Raw genomic sequence first — 18031 nt, forward strand, 5'->3', positions numbered from 1 at the left:
ACCAGCCTCCCCGAACAGGTGCCGGAATGTGGCGACTATGGGCTTTTCACAGTAACTTCATTTGAAGCCTACTTGTGAAAATAAGCGATTTTCATTTCATTTCACCAACAGCGGCTGGTGCTTTCGATTGGGGGACAACCTGTTCTTGGTTATGACAGCGACTCGAAAAGGCTCCCTGTCCTCTGTGTCACTGGTCTGCATGAAGTCAGGATCGGACTCGATGAAGGTGGGTTGGATTGCCCGAACATTCCTGCGAGGCTGGTTAAATCTTGGCGAGTTGGCAGGCTGGGCTGCTCGACAGCAGGCAGCATAGTGGCCAAGCCTGCCACAGCGTAGGCACTGGTGCGATTTTGCAGGGCATTGCCGCTTTAAGTGGGCGGAACCACAGTTGCCGCACGTCGTGACGTCAGTGAGTTCGTTGCGCCACCGCGCATGCGCGGTACGGTCTTGCGTGGTGCGGCCTGCGCATCGCGTTCCTCCACGTCACCATCCCCTCGTTTGGCGCGTACAGGCGCGGGAGGCCTCGGAAAGTGCGCAAAATGGCCGCCCTCCTCCAGACTGCGGCCCGGGATGTGTTCGATCGTTTGGACCCGTTCCGCCTCATGGGGCCCTTGCCGCGCCGTTTCAGTTGCCTGTATGTAGGAGTACCGGCTGGTGGCATTCTCATGCAGGACACAGGTCTCGATGGCAGTCGCCAGGGTTAGTTGCTTAACTTTAAGGAGCTGCTGACGCAGGGTGTCCGACATGACCCCAAAAACAATCTGGTCGCGTATCATGGAGTCGGAGGTGGGCCCGTAGCCGCAGGATTGCGCAAGGATGCGGAGGTGTGTTAAATAGGATTGGAAAGGCTCATCCTTACCCTGCAAGCGCTGCTGGAACAGGTATCTTTCGAAGCTTTTGTTGACTTCAACATTGAAGTGCGTGTCGAATTTGAGGAGAACCGTCTTGTACTTGGTCTTGTCCTCGTCGTCCGCGAATGTCAGGGAGTTAAAGATGTGGATGGCATGTTGCCCAGCCGTGGAGAGAAGAAGGGCTATCTTCCTGGTGTCTGATGCATTCTCCCTCGAGGAAGAGTTGGAAGCTCTTCCTCGTGGCCTCGAGGAAGAGCTGGAAGCGCTGTTTAAATGTCTTCCAGTTTACCCCGAGATTGCCAACGATGCGGAGCAGCGGCGGCGGGTTGATGTTCTCCATGATGTGGGATGCCGGAATGCTGAGAAGTTGCAGGTAGGTCTCACAAGTGCTAGATTGCGGCCACTTCTTGTACCATGTCGTGTTGGGTGTTCTGGTTCACAAACAAGTCAACAATGCTAGAAGTGGTGTGACGCTATTTTATAACTGTTCAACTATGCTAACATACTGTAAACGTGCGTATAAGCAATACCAGCTTAACTGTGGACCCTTTCCTATCACTAGCTATGGTGAGGCACTCAAGCACATGGTGAATGTCTGTGATGCAGGCTGTGAGCTCTGTGCTCTGAGCTGGCTGCTGCTAGAATGAGCGGGAACTCTCCTGTCCCCTGTCTTTATAGTGCTTGTGCTTTCACTGGTGATTGGCTGCGGTGTTATGTATGCTGGTTGGTCCTACTGCATGTCCATCAGTGTGTGTATGTGATTGCACCATAATGCACTGATGTATATTATGACATCCTATATCTCAGAATCCTTTTCAATATTTTGCTCACCACACCGCAAGACAGGCCCAGTAAACGATTTAAAATGCCCCCTCGCCACAGCCCCTGTTTTATAAGTTCCTGACCCTGGATAGATTGGGGGGATATGCTAGGCCAGGAAGTTACAAATTATGGTTGTCTGTGGTTTTGTTCTGCTAGCCGACAGTGCCAACACGGATGCCCAATTTTGAGTTGCGAGATGTGTGCGAAATCTATCCCAATCTGCTGCTGTGCTGGGATTTGAACCCATTACTGAGTTTCGGTGACTTTCCCACTATGTTTTCACCCCTTACCCCATAATCCACCCAAAGTAACAATTGATATTAATAATCTTTATGTTTCTTTTTCCTAGAATGCAGCAGCTTCAACAGCCACCAAAAAAAACATGACTGACTCAGAAAATGCTAACTTACAAAGTTTCAGACAACCTGAGAAGGTACAAGTACTGGTTACACTGGGGTGATCTACCCCAGAATACTGAAGGAGGCTGGAGAGGAAATTGCTGAGGCCTTGACAGAAATCTTTGGATCCTCACTGTCTTCAGGGCATGTCCCGGAGGACTGGAGAATAGCCAATGTTGTTCCTCTGTTTAAGAAGGGTAGCAAGGATAATCCCGGGAACTACAGGCCGGTGAGCCTTACTTCAGTGGTAGGGAAATTACTGGAGAGAATTCTTCGAGACAGGATCTACTCCCATTTGGAAGCAAATGGACGTATTAGTGAGAGGCAGCATGGTTTTGTGAAGGGGAGGTCGTGTCTCACTAACTTGATAGAGTTTTTCCAGGAGGTCTCTAAGATGATTGATGCAGGTAGGGCAGTGGATGTTGTCTATATGGACTTCAGTAAGGCCTTTGACAAGGTCCCTCATGGTAGACTAGTACAAAAGGTGAAGTCACACGGGATCAGGGGTGAGCTGGCAAGGTGGATACAGAACTGGCTAGGTCATAGAAGGCAGAGAGTAGCAATGGAAGGATGCTTTTCTAATTGGAGGGCTGTGACCAGTGGTGTTCCACAGGGATCAGTGCTGGGACCTTTGCTCTTTGTAGTATATATAAATGATTTGGAGGAAAATGTAACTGGTCTGATTGGTAAGTTTGCAGACGACTCAAAGGTTGGTGGAATTGCGGATAGCGATGAGGACTGTCAGAGGATACAGCAGGATTTAGATTGTTTGGAGACTTGGGCGGAGAGATGGCAGATGGAGTTTAATCCGGACAAATGTGAGGTAATGCATTTTGGAAGGTCTAATGCAGGTAGGGAATATACAGTGAATGGTAGAACCCTCAAGAGTATTGAAAGTCAAAGATATCTAGGAGTACAGGTCCACAGGTCATTGAAAGGGGCAACACAGGTGGAGAAGGTAGTCAAGAAGGCATACGGCATGCTTGCCTTCATTGGCCGGGGCATTGAGTATAACAATTGGCAAGTCATGTTGCAGCTGTATAGAACCTTAGTTAGGCCACACTTGGAGTATAGTGTTCAATTCTGGTTGCCACACTACCAGCAGGATGTGGAGGCTTTAGAGAGGGTGCAGAAGAGATTTACCAGAATGTTGCCTGGTATGGAGGGCATTAGCTATGAGGAGCGGTTGAATAAACTCGGTTTGTTCTCACTGAAACGAAGGAGGTTGAGGGGCGACCTGATAGAGGTCTACAAAATTATGAGGGGCATAGACAGAGTGGATAGTCAGAGGCTTTTCCCCAGGGTAGAGGGGTCAATTAGTAGGGGGCATAGGTTTAAGGTGAGAGGGCCAAGGTTTAGAATAGATGTACGAGGCAAGTTTTTTACGCAGAGGGTAGTGGGTGCCTGGAACTCGCTACCGGAGGAGGTGGTGGAAGCAGGGACGAGAGTGACATTTAAGGGGCATCTTGACAAATACATGAATAGGATGGGAATAGAGGGATACGGACCCAGGAAGTGTAGAGATTGTAGTTTAGTCGGGCAGCATGGTCGGCACGGGCTTGGAGGGCCGAAGGGCCTGTTCCTGTGCTGTACAATTCTTTGTTCTTTGCGATAGTTACTTGCGCAACTCTTTTCCTCCACTTTGAGCCCCAGTAATATTGAGTTTTGATGGGCACTTATTCTGAATTTATTTCAAGTGACAATTCTTCATGTGTGAGCTCATTAATAAATTCTAAAAAGCTATTAGGAAAACGCACTTAGATCTATCCCACTTGGATTTTCCCCTTTGACGACAAATTTTGCCTGAATTTCCCTCTTTGACTACACATCTTGCCACCTGACGCTCTAGCTCTTCTCCAACCATGATTGAATTTCTTTGGTTAGAGCTTGTTCGAAATGCATGGCAGTATCTCCAAGTGACATTTGGAATGCATATGTAAACTATGGCTCAAGGTTGGTGAGGTGTATCCCAAATACTCAGGTGAGAAAATTATTTTGTAGCGATAATGACTGTTAGGATATTCATAGAATTTACAGTGCAGCAGGAGGCCACTCGGCCCATCCAGTCTGCACCAGCTCTTGGAAAGAGCACCCTTACCCAAGCCCACACTTCCACCTTATCCCCAAAACCCAGTAACCCCACCCAACACTAAGGGCAATTTATGGACACTAAGGGCAATTTAGCATAGCCAATCCACCTAACCTGCACATCTTTGGACTGTGGGAGGAAACCGGAGCACCCGGAGGAAACCCACGCACACACGGGGAGAACGTGCAGACTCCGCACAGACAGTGACTCAAGCTGGGAATCGAACCTGGGACCCTGGAGCTGTGAAGCAATTGTGCTAACCACTATGCTACCGTGCTGCCCATAAATGATATTGTCTGTCTATCCTATGTTCCCTTTTAATTACTGTCCTGCTCCCTGTTCTGATATACATTCTTCGGGTTAACTTCTGCAAAGTCACTGCACCCTTTGGGATTTTTATTTATATTGAAGTCTTTGGACACTGGGAAAACCTCCCCTTTCAGATGGGCTGGTCTGAAAACATCCCCTTTGGGTTCTGTGGCAGAATCTCTGATGTTGTTTGATAAACTTTTTAAAAAATATATTTTATTGAGGTATTTGAAATTTTTTTATCACAGTAATATAAACAATTTCATCAATATGGTAACGTAAACATTTCCCCCCCCCCCCCCCCCCCAGCCCAATCTTCATGCATCTCAACCATATGGTAGGCTACTGCAGAAAATACGGAAGCATGGGATTCAGGGGGATTTAGCGGTTTGGATTACAAATTGGCTAGCTGGAAGAAGACAAAGGGTGGTGGTTGATGGAAAGTGTTCAGACTGGAGTCCAGTTACTAGTGGTGTACCACAAGGATCTGTTTTGGGGCCACTGTTGTTTGTCATTTTTATAAATGACCTGGAGGAGGGCGCAGAAGGATGGGTGAGTAAATTTGCAGATGACACTAAAGTCGGTGGAGTTGTGGACAGTGCGGAAGGATGTTACAAGTTACAGAGGGACATAGATAAGCTGCAGCGCTGGGCTGAGAGGTGGCAAATGGAGTTTAATGCAGAAAAGTGTGAGGTGATTCATTTTGGAAGGAATAACAGGAAGACAGAGTACTGGGCTAATGGTAAGATTCTTGGCCGTGTAGATGAGCAGAGAGATCGCGGTGTCCATGTACATAGATCCCTGAAAGTTGCCACTCAGGTTGAGAGGGTTGTTAAGAAGGCGTACGGTGTGTTAGCTTTTATTGGTAGAGGGATTGAGTTTCGGAGCCATGAGGTCAAGTTGCAGCTGTACATAACTCTGGTGCGGCCGCATTTAGAGTATTGCGCGCAATTCTGGTCACCGCATTATAGGAAGGATGTGGAAGCATTGGAAAGGGTGCAGAGGAGATTTACCAGAATGTTGCCTGGTATGGAGGGAAGATTTTATGGGGAAAGGCTGAGGGACTTGAGGCTGTTTTTGTTAGAGAGAAGAAGGTTAAGAGGTGACTTAATTGAGGCATACAAGATGATCAGAGGATTGGATAGGGTGGACAGTGAGAGCCTTTTCCCTCGGATGGTAATGTCTAGCACGAGGGGACATAGCTTTAAATTGAGGGGAGATAGATATAAGACAGACGTCAGAGGTAGGTTCTTTACTTAGAGAGTAGTAAGGGTGTGGAATGCCCTGCCTGCAACAGTAGTGGACTCACCAACACTAAGGGTATTCAAATGGTCATTGGATAGACATATGGACGATAAGGGAATAGTGTAAATGGGTTTTAGAATGGTGTGGTGGTATGTATTAGGGGTCATGTGAGACTGTGAAGCCGTGATGCTATTGGCTGACAGATCCCGGGTCCTGGTTGGCTGCCGACTCCTGGCACCGCCCTGAAGGCGGAGTATAAGAACCCGAGCTTCTCCCCGCCGCTTCATTCTGTTGCTGAGCTCCTGGGGTCAAGTCTCGCTTAATAAAGCCTGAATCGACTTCATCACTTCTCGTCTCTCTCGTAAGTCATTGTGCGCTACAATTTATTAAGCGAGCTTAAAAGACTATGGAGCTCCGGATCGCCCCGGAATGCCTGCAGATCAGCCCCCACGCAGCGAACTCGGCAGCAGTATTTAAACACTGGCAAGCATGCTTTGAAGGCTACCTCCGAACGGCCCCCGGCCGGATCACAGAAGACCAGAAAATGCAGGTCCTGCATTCGAGGGTAAGCCCGGAAATTTACCCTCTCATAGAAGACGCAGAGGATTTCCCGACGGCGCTTGCATTGCTGATTGGCATCTACGTTCGGCCCGTTAACCAGGTCTACGCACGCCACCAACTCGCGACGAGACGGCAAAGTCCCGGAGAATCGCTAGAAGAATTCTACGCCGCGCTGCTAATTTTGGGATGGGGCTGCAGCTGCCCGCCGGTGAACGCGATCGAACACACGGACATGCTAATTCGCGATGCATTTGTGGCAGGTATGAACTCTCCCCAAATCCGCCAAAGACTTTTAGAAAGAGTGTCGCTAGGACTCTCAGAGGCACGGGCCCTTGCAGCTTCCCTAGATGTGGCCTCGCAAAACGCCCGCGTCTACGGCCCCGACCGCGCGGCAGCCCCTTGGGCTCCGTGGACCCCCTTCGCGACAACCCCCCCTCGCAAGCTTGCGCGGTTAAAGCGCCAGACCATCCCGGGGGGACCCGCTGCTATTTCTGCGGACAAGCGAAACACCCCGGCAGCGCTGCCCGGCCCGCGCAGCTATTTGTAAAAGCTGCGGCAAGAAGGGCCATTACGCGGCAGTGTGCCGGTCCCGGGGGGTCGCCGCAATCCCCGGAGAAGAACGAGCCCAGCACATCCCAAACGCTCCCTAACCCCACCAGCGCCCCATGTGCGACCCGTGGGTGCCGCCATTTTGGGTCCCGGGCACCACGAGGGGAGGATGGACGCCGCCATCTTGTGACCCCCCAGCCACGTGCGATTCATGGGGGCGGCCATTTTGTCCACCCCCGACCACATGCGATCCATGGGGGCGGCCATTTTGTCCACCCCCGGCCGCGTGCGATTCATGGACGCCACCATCTTGGTTGACAACAAAGGACCCCAGCATCGACGGCTCCACGGGGTCCGAAGAAGACGCCGCGACACTACTACCACGACTGGCTTCGGTGACACTGGATCAATCGCGGCCCCGGACGCTCCAGACGACGACAACAACGGTGCTGATCAACGGATACGAGACGCCATGCCTGATCGACTCCGGGAGCACTGAAAGTTTTATTCACCCAGACACGGTAAGATGCTGTTTTCTGACCATCCATCCAAGCACGCAAAAGATTTCCCTAGCTGCAGGATCCCACTCCGTAGAGATCAAAGGGTTCTGCATCGCGAACCTAACGGTGCAAGGGAGGGAGTTTAAGAACTACAGGCTCTACGTCCTTCCCCAACTCTGCGCGCCCACATTACTGGGATTAGATTTCCAGTGTAACCTGCAGAGCCTAACATTCCAATTCGGCGGCCCAATACCCCCACTCACTATCTGCGGCCTCGCAACTCTCAAGGTTGAACCGCCGTCCTTGTTTGCAAACCTCACCCCGGATTGCAAACCCGTCGCCACTAGGAGCAGACGGTACAGCGCCCAGGACCGGATATATATTCGGTCTGAAGTCCAGCGGTTGCTGAAGGAAGGCATAATCCAGGCCAGCAATAGTCCCTGGAGAGCCCAGGTGGTAGTAGTAAAGACCGGGGAGAAGCAAAGGATGGTCGTAGACTATAGTCAGACCATCAACATGGTACACGCAGCTAGATGCGTACCCTCTCCCCCGCATATCCGACATGGTCAATCGGATTGCCCAGTATAAGGTCTTCTCCACCGTGGACCTCAAGTCCGCCTACCACCAGCTCCCCATCCGCCCAGGTGACCGCAGGTACACAGCCTTCGAGGCAGACGGGCATCTATACCACTTCCTAAAGGTCCCATTTGGTGTCACAAACGGGGTCTCGGTCTTCCAACGGGAGATGGACCGAATGGTTGACCAGCACGGGTTGCAGGCCACGTTCCCGTATCTCGACAAAGTAACCATCTGCGGCCACGATCAGCAGGACCACGACGCCAACCTCCAAAAGTTCCTCCAGACCGCTAACGCCCTGAACGTCACATACGACGAGGAAAAGTGCGTTTTTAGCACAAACCGGTTGGCCATCCTGGGATACGTAGTGCGCAATGGGATAATAGGCCCCGACCCCGAACGCATGCGCCCCCTTATGGAATTTCCCCTCCCCCACTGCTCCAAAGCCCTGAAACGTTGCCTGGGTTTCTTTTCATATTACGCCCAGTGGGTCCCCAGTATGCAGACAAGGCCCGCCCGCTAATACAGTCCACTACCTTCCCCCTGTCGACAGAGGCTCGCCAGGCCTTCAGCCGCATCAAAGCGGATATCGCAAAGGCCACGATGCGCGCCATCGACGAGTCCCTCCCCTTCCAGGACGAGAGCGACGCATCCGACGTAGCTCTGGCGGCCACCCTTAACCAAGCGGGCAGACCCGTGGCCTTTTTCTCCCGGACCCTCCACGCCTCAGAAATCCGCCACTCCTCAGTGGAAAAGGAAGCCCAAGCCATAGTGGAAGCTGTGCGACATTGGAGGCATTACCTGGCCGGCAGGAGATTCACTCTCCTCACCGACCAATGGTCGGTAGCTTTCATGTTCGATAATGCACAGTGGGGCAAAATTAAAAATGACAAGATCTTAAGGTGGAGGATCGAGCTCTCCACCTTCAACTATGAGAAGTTGGAAAGCTGAACGAGCCGTCCGATGCCCTATCCCGCGGCAAATGTGCCAACGCACAAATAGACCGCCTCCAAGCCCTCCACGAGGACTTCTGCCACCCGGGGGTCACTCGATTCTACCATTTCGTAAAGTCCCGCAACCTCCCCTACTCTGTGGAAGAGGTCCGTACAGTCACCAGGAACTGCCACATCTGCGCAGAGTGCAAACCGCACTTTTTCAGGCCGGATAGAGCGCACCTGATCAAGGCTTCCCGCCCCTTTGAACGCCTCAGTTTGGATTTCAAAGGGCCCCTCCCCTCCACAGACCGCAACGCATACTTCCTGAACGTGGTGGACGAGTACTCTCGTTTCCCCTTCGCCATCCCCTGCCCCGACATGACAGCGGCCACAGTCATTAAAGCCCTTGGCACCATATTCACACTGTTCGGTTGCCCCGCGTATATCCATAGCGACAGGGGGTCCTCCTTCATGAGTGATGAGCTGCGCCAGTTCCTGCTCAGCAAGGGCATAGCCTCGAGCAGGACAACCAGCTACAACCCCTGGGGGAACGGGCAAGTAGAGAGGGAGAACGGCACGGTCTGGAAGACCGTCCTACTGGCCCTACGGTCCAGGGATCTCCCAGTTTCCCGGTGGCTGGAGGTCCTCCCGGATGCTCTCCACTCCATCCGGTCGCTGCTGTGTACCACCACTAACCAAACGCCTCATGAGCGCCTCCTTGTCTTCCCCAGGAAGTCCTCCTCCGGAACGTCGCTGCCGACCTGGCTGGCGGCCCCAGGACCCATCTTGCTCCGGAAACATGTGCGGGCGCACAAATCGGACCCGTTGGTCGAGAGGGTTCACCTTCTCCACGCGAACCCGCAGTACGCCTACGTGGCGTACCCCGACGGCCGACAGGACACGGTCTCCCTGCTGGACCTGGCGCCCGCCGGAAACACACACACACCCCCGACACCGATCATCCCCTCCCTGCCACTGGCGCACCCCGCGACCGCCCCCTTCCCGGGGGGATCGGTCCTCCTCCCGTGCCCGCCCAGGAGTAAAACAGGAACAAACATCGAAATGCTCCCGGAGACGACAACGCCTGAACAAGCACCTGCACCACCACCGGGGCTGAGGCGATCGACGAGGAAGACCAGACCGCCCGCTCGACTCGTGGAATCCGCGTGACACCAAGAATGTTGTTGTAACAAAAAAAATTTTTTTTGCTAATATTGTAAATAGTTTTCACAAACTTGTACATAGCCCAGTGTAGGGCTAAAACTGTAGTAACATGTCCGAAATTTTCCTTCCAGGGCCAGCCTTGTAAACCCCTACCACCATGCGAACCACCACCCCGCCGGCTTCCTTTTTAACAAGGGGTGAATGTGGTGGTATGTATTAGGGGTCATGTGGGACTGTGAAGCCGTGATGCTATTGGCTGACAGATCCCGGGTCCTGGTTGGCTGCCGACTCCTGGCTCCTGAAGGCAGAGTATAAGAACCCGAGTTTCTCCCCGCCGCTTCATTCTGTTGCTGAGCTGCTGGGGACAAGTCTCGCTTAATAAAGCCTGAATCGACTTCATCACTTCTCGTCTCTCTCGTAAGTCATTGTGCGCTACAAGTGGTTTCACGGGTCGGCGCAACATCGAGGGCTGAAGGGCCTATACTGCGCTGCAATGTTCTATGTTCTATCCCCCCCCCCTTGGAATACTGCATCTGCTGACATTTAAATTTTCCCCGAGAAAGTCGATGAACAGCTGCCACCTCCGGGTGAACCCTAACATTGACCCTCTTAAGGCGAACTTTATTTTCTCGAGACTGAGAAACCCAGCCATGTCCACTAACCCAGGCCTCTACACTCGGGGGCTTCGAGTCCCTCCACATTAACAAGATCCGTCTCCGGGCTACCAGAGAGGCAAAGGCCAAGACGTCGGCCTCTTTCGCCCCCTGAACTCCCGGCTCTTCCGACACTCCAAAGATCGCTACCTCCGGACTCGGCACCGCACGTGTTTTTAGCACTGTGGACATTGCCTTTGCAAAACCCTGCCAAAACCCTCTAAGCTTCGGGCATGCCCAAAACATGTGGACATGATTTGCTGGGCTTCCCGCGCACCTCGCACACCTATCTTCTACCCCGAAAAACCTGCTTGTCCTAGCCGCTGTCATGTGTGCCTGGTGGACTATCTTAAATTGTATCAGGCTAAGCCTGGCACATGATGAGGAGGTATTAACCCTGCCTAGGGTATCCACCCATAGACCTGCCTCTATCTCTCCTCCTAGCTCGTTCTCCCACTTGCCCTTAAGCTCCTCCACCGGGTTTCCTCCTGGTAAATATCCGATACCTTCCCCTCTCTCACCCAGGTGCTGGAAACTACCCTATCCTGTATCCCCCCGTGATGGCAGCAGTGGAATGGCCGGCACCTGTTTTCTCAGGCAGTCTCGCACCTGCAAATACCTAAAACCATTCCCTGCTGGCAATTTAAATTTATCCTCCAAGGCTTTCAAGATGGGAGAGCTCCCGTCTACAAATAGATCCCCCATCCTTCTAATTCCTGCCCTTTGCCAACTCCGGAACCCGCCATCTAGCCTACCCTGTACAAACCTATGGTTATTATAAATCGGGGTCCAAATCGATGCTCCCTTCACTCTCTTATGTCTCCTCCATTGCCCCCAGATTCTCAGAGCCGCCACTACCACCGGACTTATGGAGTATTGGGCCGGCGAGAATGGAAGAGGTGCCGTTATCAGCGCTCCCAAACTGGTGTCTTTACTTGATGCCTCCTCCTACTGCTCCCATGCCGACCCCTCCCCCACTACCCACTTCCGAATCATGGCGATATTAGCCGCCCAGTAGTGATTACAGAAGTTCGGCAGTGCCAACCCACCCTCCCCCTGATCTTATTCACCCGCTTGAAAAAGGCCTTAGGGATGCAGATGGGGAGGCACTGAAAGACAAACTGAAATCTGGTGAGGACCATCATTTTCACGGTCTGTATTATCCCCGCCAGTGAGCATGTCCCATCTCTTTTTTATTTAAAAATATATTGTATTCAAGATTTTTTGGCCAAACATAACAGTACGTAGTGTTTCATTTAAACAACAATAAAGCAATATAAATAACAGTGGCCAGTTTTAAACAAATAAATAAATAATATATGAACAGAAACAAAAACCAAACTAAATGGCAACTGCCTTGTCAAAAATAAATACTCTCCAAAGATACAATCCAACAGTCCAATATACATTACCTAAAACAAGTGCCTATACATATACAACAACATCCCTGAGAGTCCGTCCGATTCCTCCCCCCCCCCCCCCCTCCCCCCTGGGTTGCTGCTGTTGTCTTCTTCTTTTCATTCCCTCTATCTTTCTGTGAGGTAGTCGACGAACGGTTGCCACCGCCTGGTGAACCCTTGAGCCGAACCCCTTAGTACGAACTTAATCCGTTCTAACTTTATAAACCCTGCCATGTCGTTTATCCAGGTCTCCACACCCGGGGGTTTGGCTTCCTTCCAGATTAACAATATCCTGCGCCGGGCTACTAGGGACGCAAAGGCCAAAACATCAGCCTCTCTCGCCTCCTGCACTCCCGGCTCTTCTGCAACCCCAAATATAGCCAACCCCCAGCTTGGTTCGACCAGAACATGTGGGTGTGATTCGCTGGGCTTTTCGAGCATCTCGCACACCTATCCTCTACCCCAAAAAATTTACTGAGCCATGCTCCAGTCATTGGCGCCCTGTGTAACACCTTAAATTGTATCAGGCTTAGCCTGGCACACGAGGACGATGGATGGTTCCAGGTGGAAAGCGATGCGTCTGACATTGCCCTGGCAGCCACTCTTAACTAGGCAGAGAGGCCTGGCGCCTTTTTTTCCCGTACCCTCCATGCCTCCAAAATTCAACACTCCTCTGTTGAAAAGGAGGCGCAAGCCATTGTGGAAGCTGTGCGGCACTGGAGGCATTACCTGGCCAGCAGGAGATTTACTTTCCTCACAGACCAACGGTTGGTTGCTTTCATGTTCAACAACACGCAGCGGTGCAAAACTAAGAGCAACAAGGTTTTGCGGTGGAGGATCGAGCTCTCCAACTATAGCTATGACATCTTGTATCGTCCTGGGAAGCTCAATGAGCCCCCAGATGCCCTGTCCAGTGACACCTCCGCCAACGCACAGGCTGACCGGTTATGGGCTATCCACAACGATCTCTGTCACCCGGGGGTCACCCGGCTTCTTCACTTTATCAAGGCCCGCAACCTGCCCTATTCCACAGAGGAGATCAAGGCCATGACCAGGGACTGCCAAGTCTGTGCGGAGTGCAAGCCGCACTTCTAACGGCTAGACAAGGCCCACCTGGTGAAGGCCTCCCGCCGTTTTGAACACCTCAGTATGGATTTCAAAGGGCCACTTCCCTCCATTGATCGTAACGCGTACTTTCTCAACATTGTTGATGAGTACTCACATTTTCCTTTCGCCTTCCCATGCCCTGACATGACGTCTGCCACAGTCATCAAGGCCCTGCGCAGTATCTTCACCCTGTTCGGTTTCCCCACTTATATTCACGATTCATGAGCGATGAGCTGCGTCAGTACCTGCTCAGTAAGGGCATCGCCTCGAGCAAGACTACCAGCTACAACCCCAGGGGAAACGGGCAGGTGGAGAGGGAGAATGCTACGGTCTGGAAGGCCGTCCTTCTGGTCCTATGGTCTAGAAGTCTCCAAGTCGCCCGCTGGCAGGGGGTCCTCCCTGACGCGCTCCACTCCATCCGGTCACTGTTGTGTACTGCCACTAACGAGACCCCTCACGACCGTCTGTTTGTCTTTCCCAGGGCGTCGATCTCCGGGGCCTCGCTTCCTACCTGGCTCACGACTCCTGGGCTGGTACTCCTCCGGAAGCACGTGAGGAGCCATAATAACCTTCAAAAATTCCTCCGCCCGCCCGACTCCTTAATTTGACATATAATAAGGAGAAATGCGTTTTCCGCACAACCTGGCTAGCCATCCTCGGCTATGTCGTGGAAAACGGAGTCCTAGGGCCTGACCCCGAACGCATGCACCCCCTCCTGCAACTCTCCCTCCCCCACTGCCCCAAGGACCTGAAAAGGTCGACTCCTTGGTCGAGAGGGTTCACCTCCTCCATGCGAACCCTCAGTACGCATAAGTGACACACCGCGACGGGCAGCAGGACACAGTCTCCCTCAGGGACCTGGCCCCCTGCGCCCACCATCACCTCACTGCTTCCTTCTACCTCCCCATCTACCCCATCAACTCATCCGGGGTCCATTAGCACCGCCCCTGCACCGTCACCCTGTTCGGGACCCTGTTGTTAGGACGGCGTGCTCCCGGAGTCGAAGGTCTCGACGTCAGCGCCTACACTGCGACGTTCACAGCGGACAATACACCCTCCTGTGAGACCGAACCTGTGAGTCCACTTCACCCCCGCTGGACTTTTTTTTTTAACAGGGTTAGCCACATATGGCTGTTGTATATATTATTGTATTTACTCACTGTTACTGTTGTTGTGTTGATGTTGTTGTTGGCTCCGCCCCTCTGAGAAGGTATATAACCCATCGATCCGGGACAGCCTCTCAGTGCGGGAGAAGCTACCGGTGGGCACATTCCAGCTGATTAAAACTGCAGTTCTTGTTAACTACCGTTTCGACTGGATTGATTGGTATCAAGCTGCCAGAGTCTTGTACAGCAATCAGACAACTAAAAACTGCTGAATTCCAGGATCAGAGCTGTATTGTTCTCACAAGGAGGCAAAAGCTCCATCTGGTGGTAGAAAGGCAGAATTTCATCGACCTGAGCATCCTGTGCATAGCGCCATCTGTGGCCGGCAGTGAGATCTGCACTGACCTGGTGTTCTCTTTTTTTTAGAAAATATTTTATTGAGGCATTTATAATTTAAATATTTTAACATTCTAAACATCAGAGCGGTCCAACACACGCAAAAAACCCATAACATCACACCCAACTTCCCACGCCCTAACTCCTAGCTACCCATACATTAGATTTCCTGCCCTTATTCTTCACATCCATGCCTCCCCTTTCTTCCCCATCCCCTTCCCCCCCACTTGCTGATGGTTAGTTTTCCTTAAAGAAGTCGATGAACGGCTGCCACCTCCGAGTGAACCCCTGTAATGAACCCCTAAAGGCTAACTTAATCTTCTCTAGCCTAAGAAATCCTGCCGTGTCACTGACCCACACCCCCGACTTTGGGGGCTTCGGGTCCCTCCATCCCAGCAAAATCCGTCTCCGGGTCACCAGGGAGGCAAAGGCCAAAATGTCAGCCTCTCTTCACCCACTGGGCTCCTGGATCTTCCGACCCTCCAAATATTGCTACCTCCCTTCCAGGACCTCTGACATGACTTCTAAGAATCCCTGCCAAAATCCCTTCAGCTTCGGACAAGCCCAAAACATATGTACATGGTTCGCCGGACTTTCCCCACACCGCCCACATCAGTCTTCCACCTCCTCAAAGAACCTACTCATCTGGGCCACAGTCACCACAGTCATATGAGCCCTGTGGACCACCTTGAACTGGATCAGGCTAAGCCTGAGGATGCATTGACTCTCCTCAGGGTCTTCTCCCATAGCCCGACTTCCAACTCCCCTCCCAACTTTTCCTCCCACTTCCTCTTCACCTCCCCGATTGGGACCCCTTCCCACTCCATCAGTTCCTTATATATTTCCGAGATCCTCCCCTCCCCAACCCCTGTTTTAGACCTCACCTTATCCTGTAGTCCCCTAGAGAGAGGCGAGGGAATCCCGTACCTGCAGGTACCGAAGTCCGTTCCCACCCACTACTCAAACTCCTCCTCTAGCTCCTCCCGGCTTGGGAAACTCTCCTCAATGAAGAGATCCCCAAATCTCTCAATCCCTGCCCGCTGCCAACTCCTCATGTCCCCGTCCAGCCCCACGGAGCAAACCTGTGATTATTACAAATCGGTAACCACACCACTCCAGTCTCATGTGTTGCCTCCATTGCCCCCATACTCTCAGGACTGCCACTAGCACTGGAATTGTAGAGTAATGAGCCGGCAAGAACGGCAGAGTTGCCATTAACAGAGCTTTGAGACTTGTGCCCTTGCAAGTTGCCGCCTCTACTCGCTCCCACACCGATCCATCCCCCACTACCCATTTCCTGATCATTGAAATATTGGCCGCCCAGTAATAGTTAATAAAGTTCGGAAGGGCCAAGCCTCCCTCCCCCGCTTAAGAAGGATCTTCTTAAACCTCGGGGCTTTTCCAGCGCATATAAAACCCGAGATCGGCGCGATCATCTTCCTGTAAGAATGCCTTGGGGATGAAAATTAGGAAACACTGAAACACAAACGACAATCTCGGGAGGATTGTCATCTTCACAGTCTTTACCCTCCCCGCCAATGACAGCGTGAGCACGTCCCATCTACGGAAGTCCCCTTTCATTTGCTCAATAACCCTGCCCAAATTTAGTTTATGAAGCTGACCCCAGTCCCTTGCAACCTGAATCCCCAGCTACCTAAAACTCTTTCCAAGTACTTTGAATGGCATCTCCCTCAGTCTCCTCTCCTGCACCCTTGCCTGGATCGCAAAAACCTCATTCTTGCCCAGATTCAGTTTGTATCCTGAGAACCGGCCAAATTCCTCCAGTATTCCCATAATTCCTGCAATTCCCCCTCCAGCGGGTCTGTTATATAAAGGAGTAAACCATCGGCGTAGAGTGAGACCCTATGTTCCACCCCCCCCCCCCCCCCCTCTCACTGTTCCCCCTCCAAATATTTGATGCTCTCAGCGCCATTGCCAAAGGCTTTATGGCCAGGGCAAACAATAGTGGGGAGAGTGGACACTCCTGCCTTGTTCCCCTGCACAGACTAAAATACTGTGATCGAACCCGGTTGGTCCTTACATTCGCCACCAGTGCCTGATATAGCAACCGGACACAATCCACAAATCCCTGCCCGAACCCAAACCTTCCTATACATCCCAGAGGCAGCACGGTAGCACAGTGGTTAGCACAGTTGCCTCAGAGCTCCAGGGTCCCAGGTTCGATTCCGGCTTGGGTCACTGTCTATGCGGAGTCTGCACGTTCTCACCGTGCCTGCGTGGGTTTCTCCAGGTGCTCCGGTTTCCTACCTGATATACCTTCAATTCACAGAGAGGCAGAGAGAGCGAGTGAACATAAGGCTTTATTAGTCGTGAACTTGCCTAGCCAGAGTCGGTTGTGCAGATAAGTGCCACCCGCAGGTGGCCGGGTTATATATGGCCCAGGTGAGGGCGGAGCCAGAGGTGGAGCCCACCGGGGTTACAGTTCAGTACCTGGAAGCAGCTCGTATCACCACTTCCAGGTCATAGGTTACATTAGGTGGACAAGGGAAACAGTGCCATGCATTATGGTGAATACATTCACCGTACTCCCACAGTCCAAAGATGTGCAGGTTAGTTGGATTGGCCATGCTAAATTGCCCTTAGTGTCCAAAATGGTTAAGTGGGGTTACAGCGTTACAGGGATAGGGTGGAGGTGTGGACTTGAGTAGGGTCGTCATCCCAAGGGCCGGTGCAGACTCGATAGGCCGAATAGACTCTTTTTACACTGTAAATTCTATGATTCTACAGTCATCTTGAAAGGAATAATTTGATTAGAGATAGTCAACACGGTTTTGTGAAGGGTAGGACGTGCCTCACAAACCTTATTGAGTTCTTTGAGAAGGTGACCAAACAGGTGGACGAGGGTAAAGCAGTTGATGTGGTGTATATGGATTTCAGTAAAGCATTTGATAAGGTTCCCCACGGTAGGCAATTGCAGAAAATACGGAGGCATGGGATGAAGGGTGATTTAGCGGTTTGGATCAGAAATTGGCTAGCTGTAAGAAGACAAAGGGTGGTGGTTGATGGGAAATGTTCAGCCTGGAGTTCAGTTACTAGTGGTGTACCACAAGGATCTGTTTTGGGGCCACTGCTGTTGTTATTTTTATAAATATGTTATTTATTGTTCTATGTTCTAAATGACCTGGAGGAGGGCGTAGAAGGATGGGTGAGTAAATTTGCAGATGACACTAAAGTCGGTGGAATTGTGGACAGCGTGGAAGGATGTTGCAGGTTACAGAGGGACATTGATAAGCTGCAGAGCTGGGTTGAGAAGTGGCAAATGGAGTTTAATGCAGAAAAGTGTGAGGTGATTCATTTTGGAAGGTGTAACAGGAAGACAGAGTACTGGGCTAATGGTAAGATTCTTGGT

At 51.7% G+C, this 18031-nt stretch overlaps 1 protein-coding gene across 1 annotated transcript in view; it reads left to right on the forward strand.

Annotated features, from left to right (window-relative positions):
- Nucleotides 1–18031, forward strand: part of LOC140428891 (synaptonemal complex protein 2-like) — a 573438-nt gene that overhangs the window by 529997 nt on the left and 25410 nt on the right. The window contains exon 16 of the mRNA XM_072515538.1: nt 2023–2106. Within this exon, the coding sequence (XP_072371639.1) occupies nt 2023–2106 (84 nt within the window). The remainder of the gene's footprint in view (nt 1–2022; nt 2107–18031) is intronic.

The sequence above is a fragment of the Scyliorhinus torazame genome, chromosome 8 (genome assembly GCF_047496885.1).
Source record: "Scyliorhinus torazame isolate Kashiwa2021f chromosome 8, sScyTor2.1, whole genome shotgun sequence".
NCBI lineage: Eukaryota > Metazoa > Chordata > Chondrichthyes > Carcharhiniformes > Scyliorhinidae > Scyliorhinus > Scyliorhinus torazame.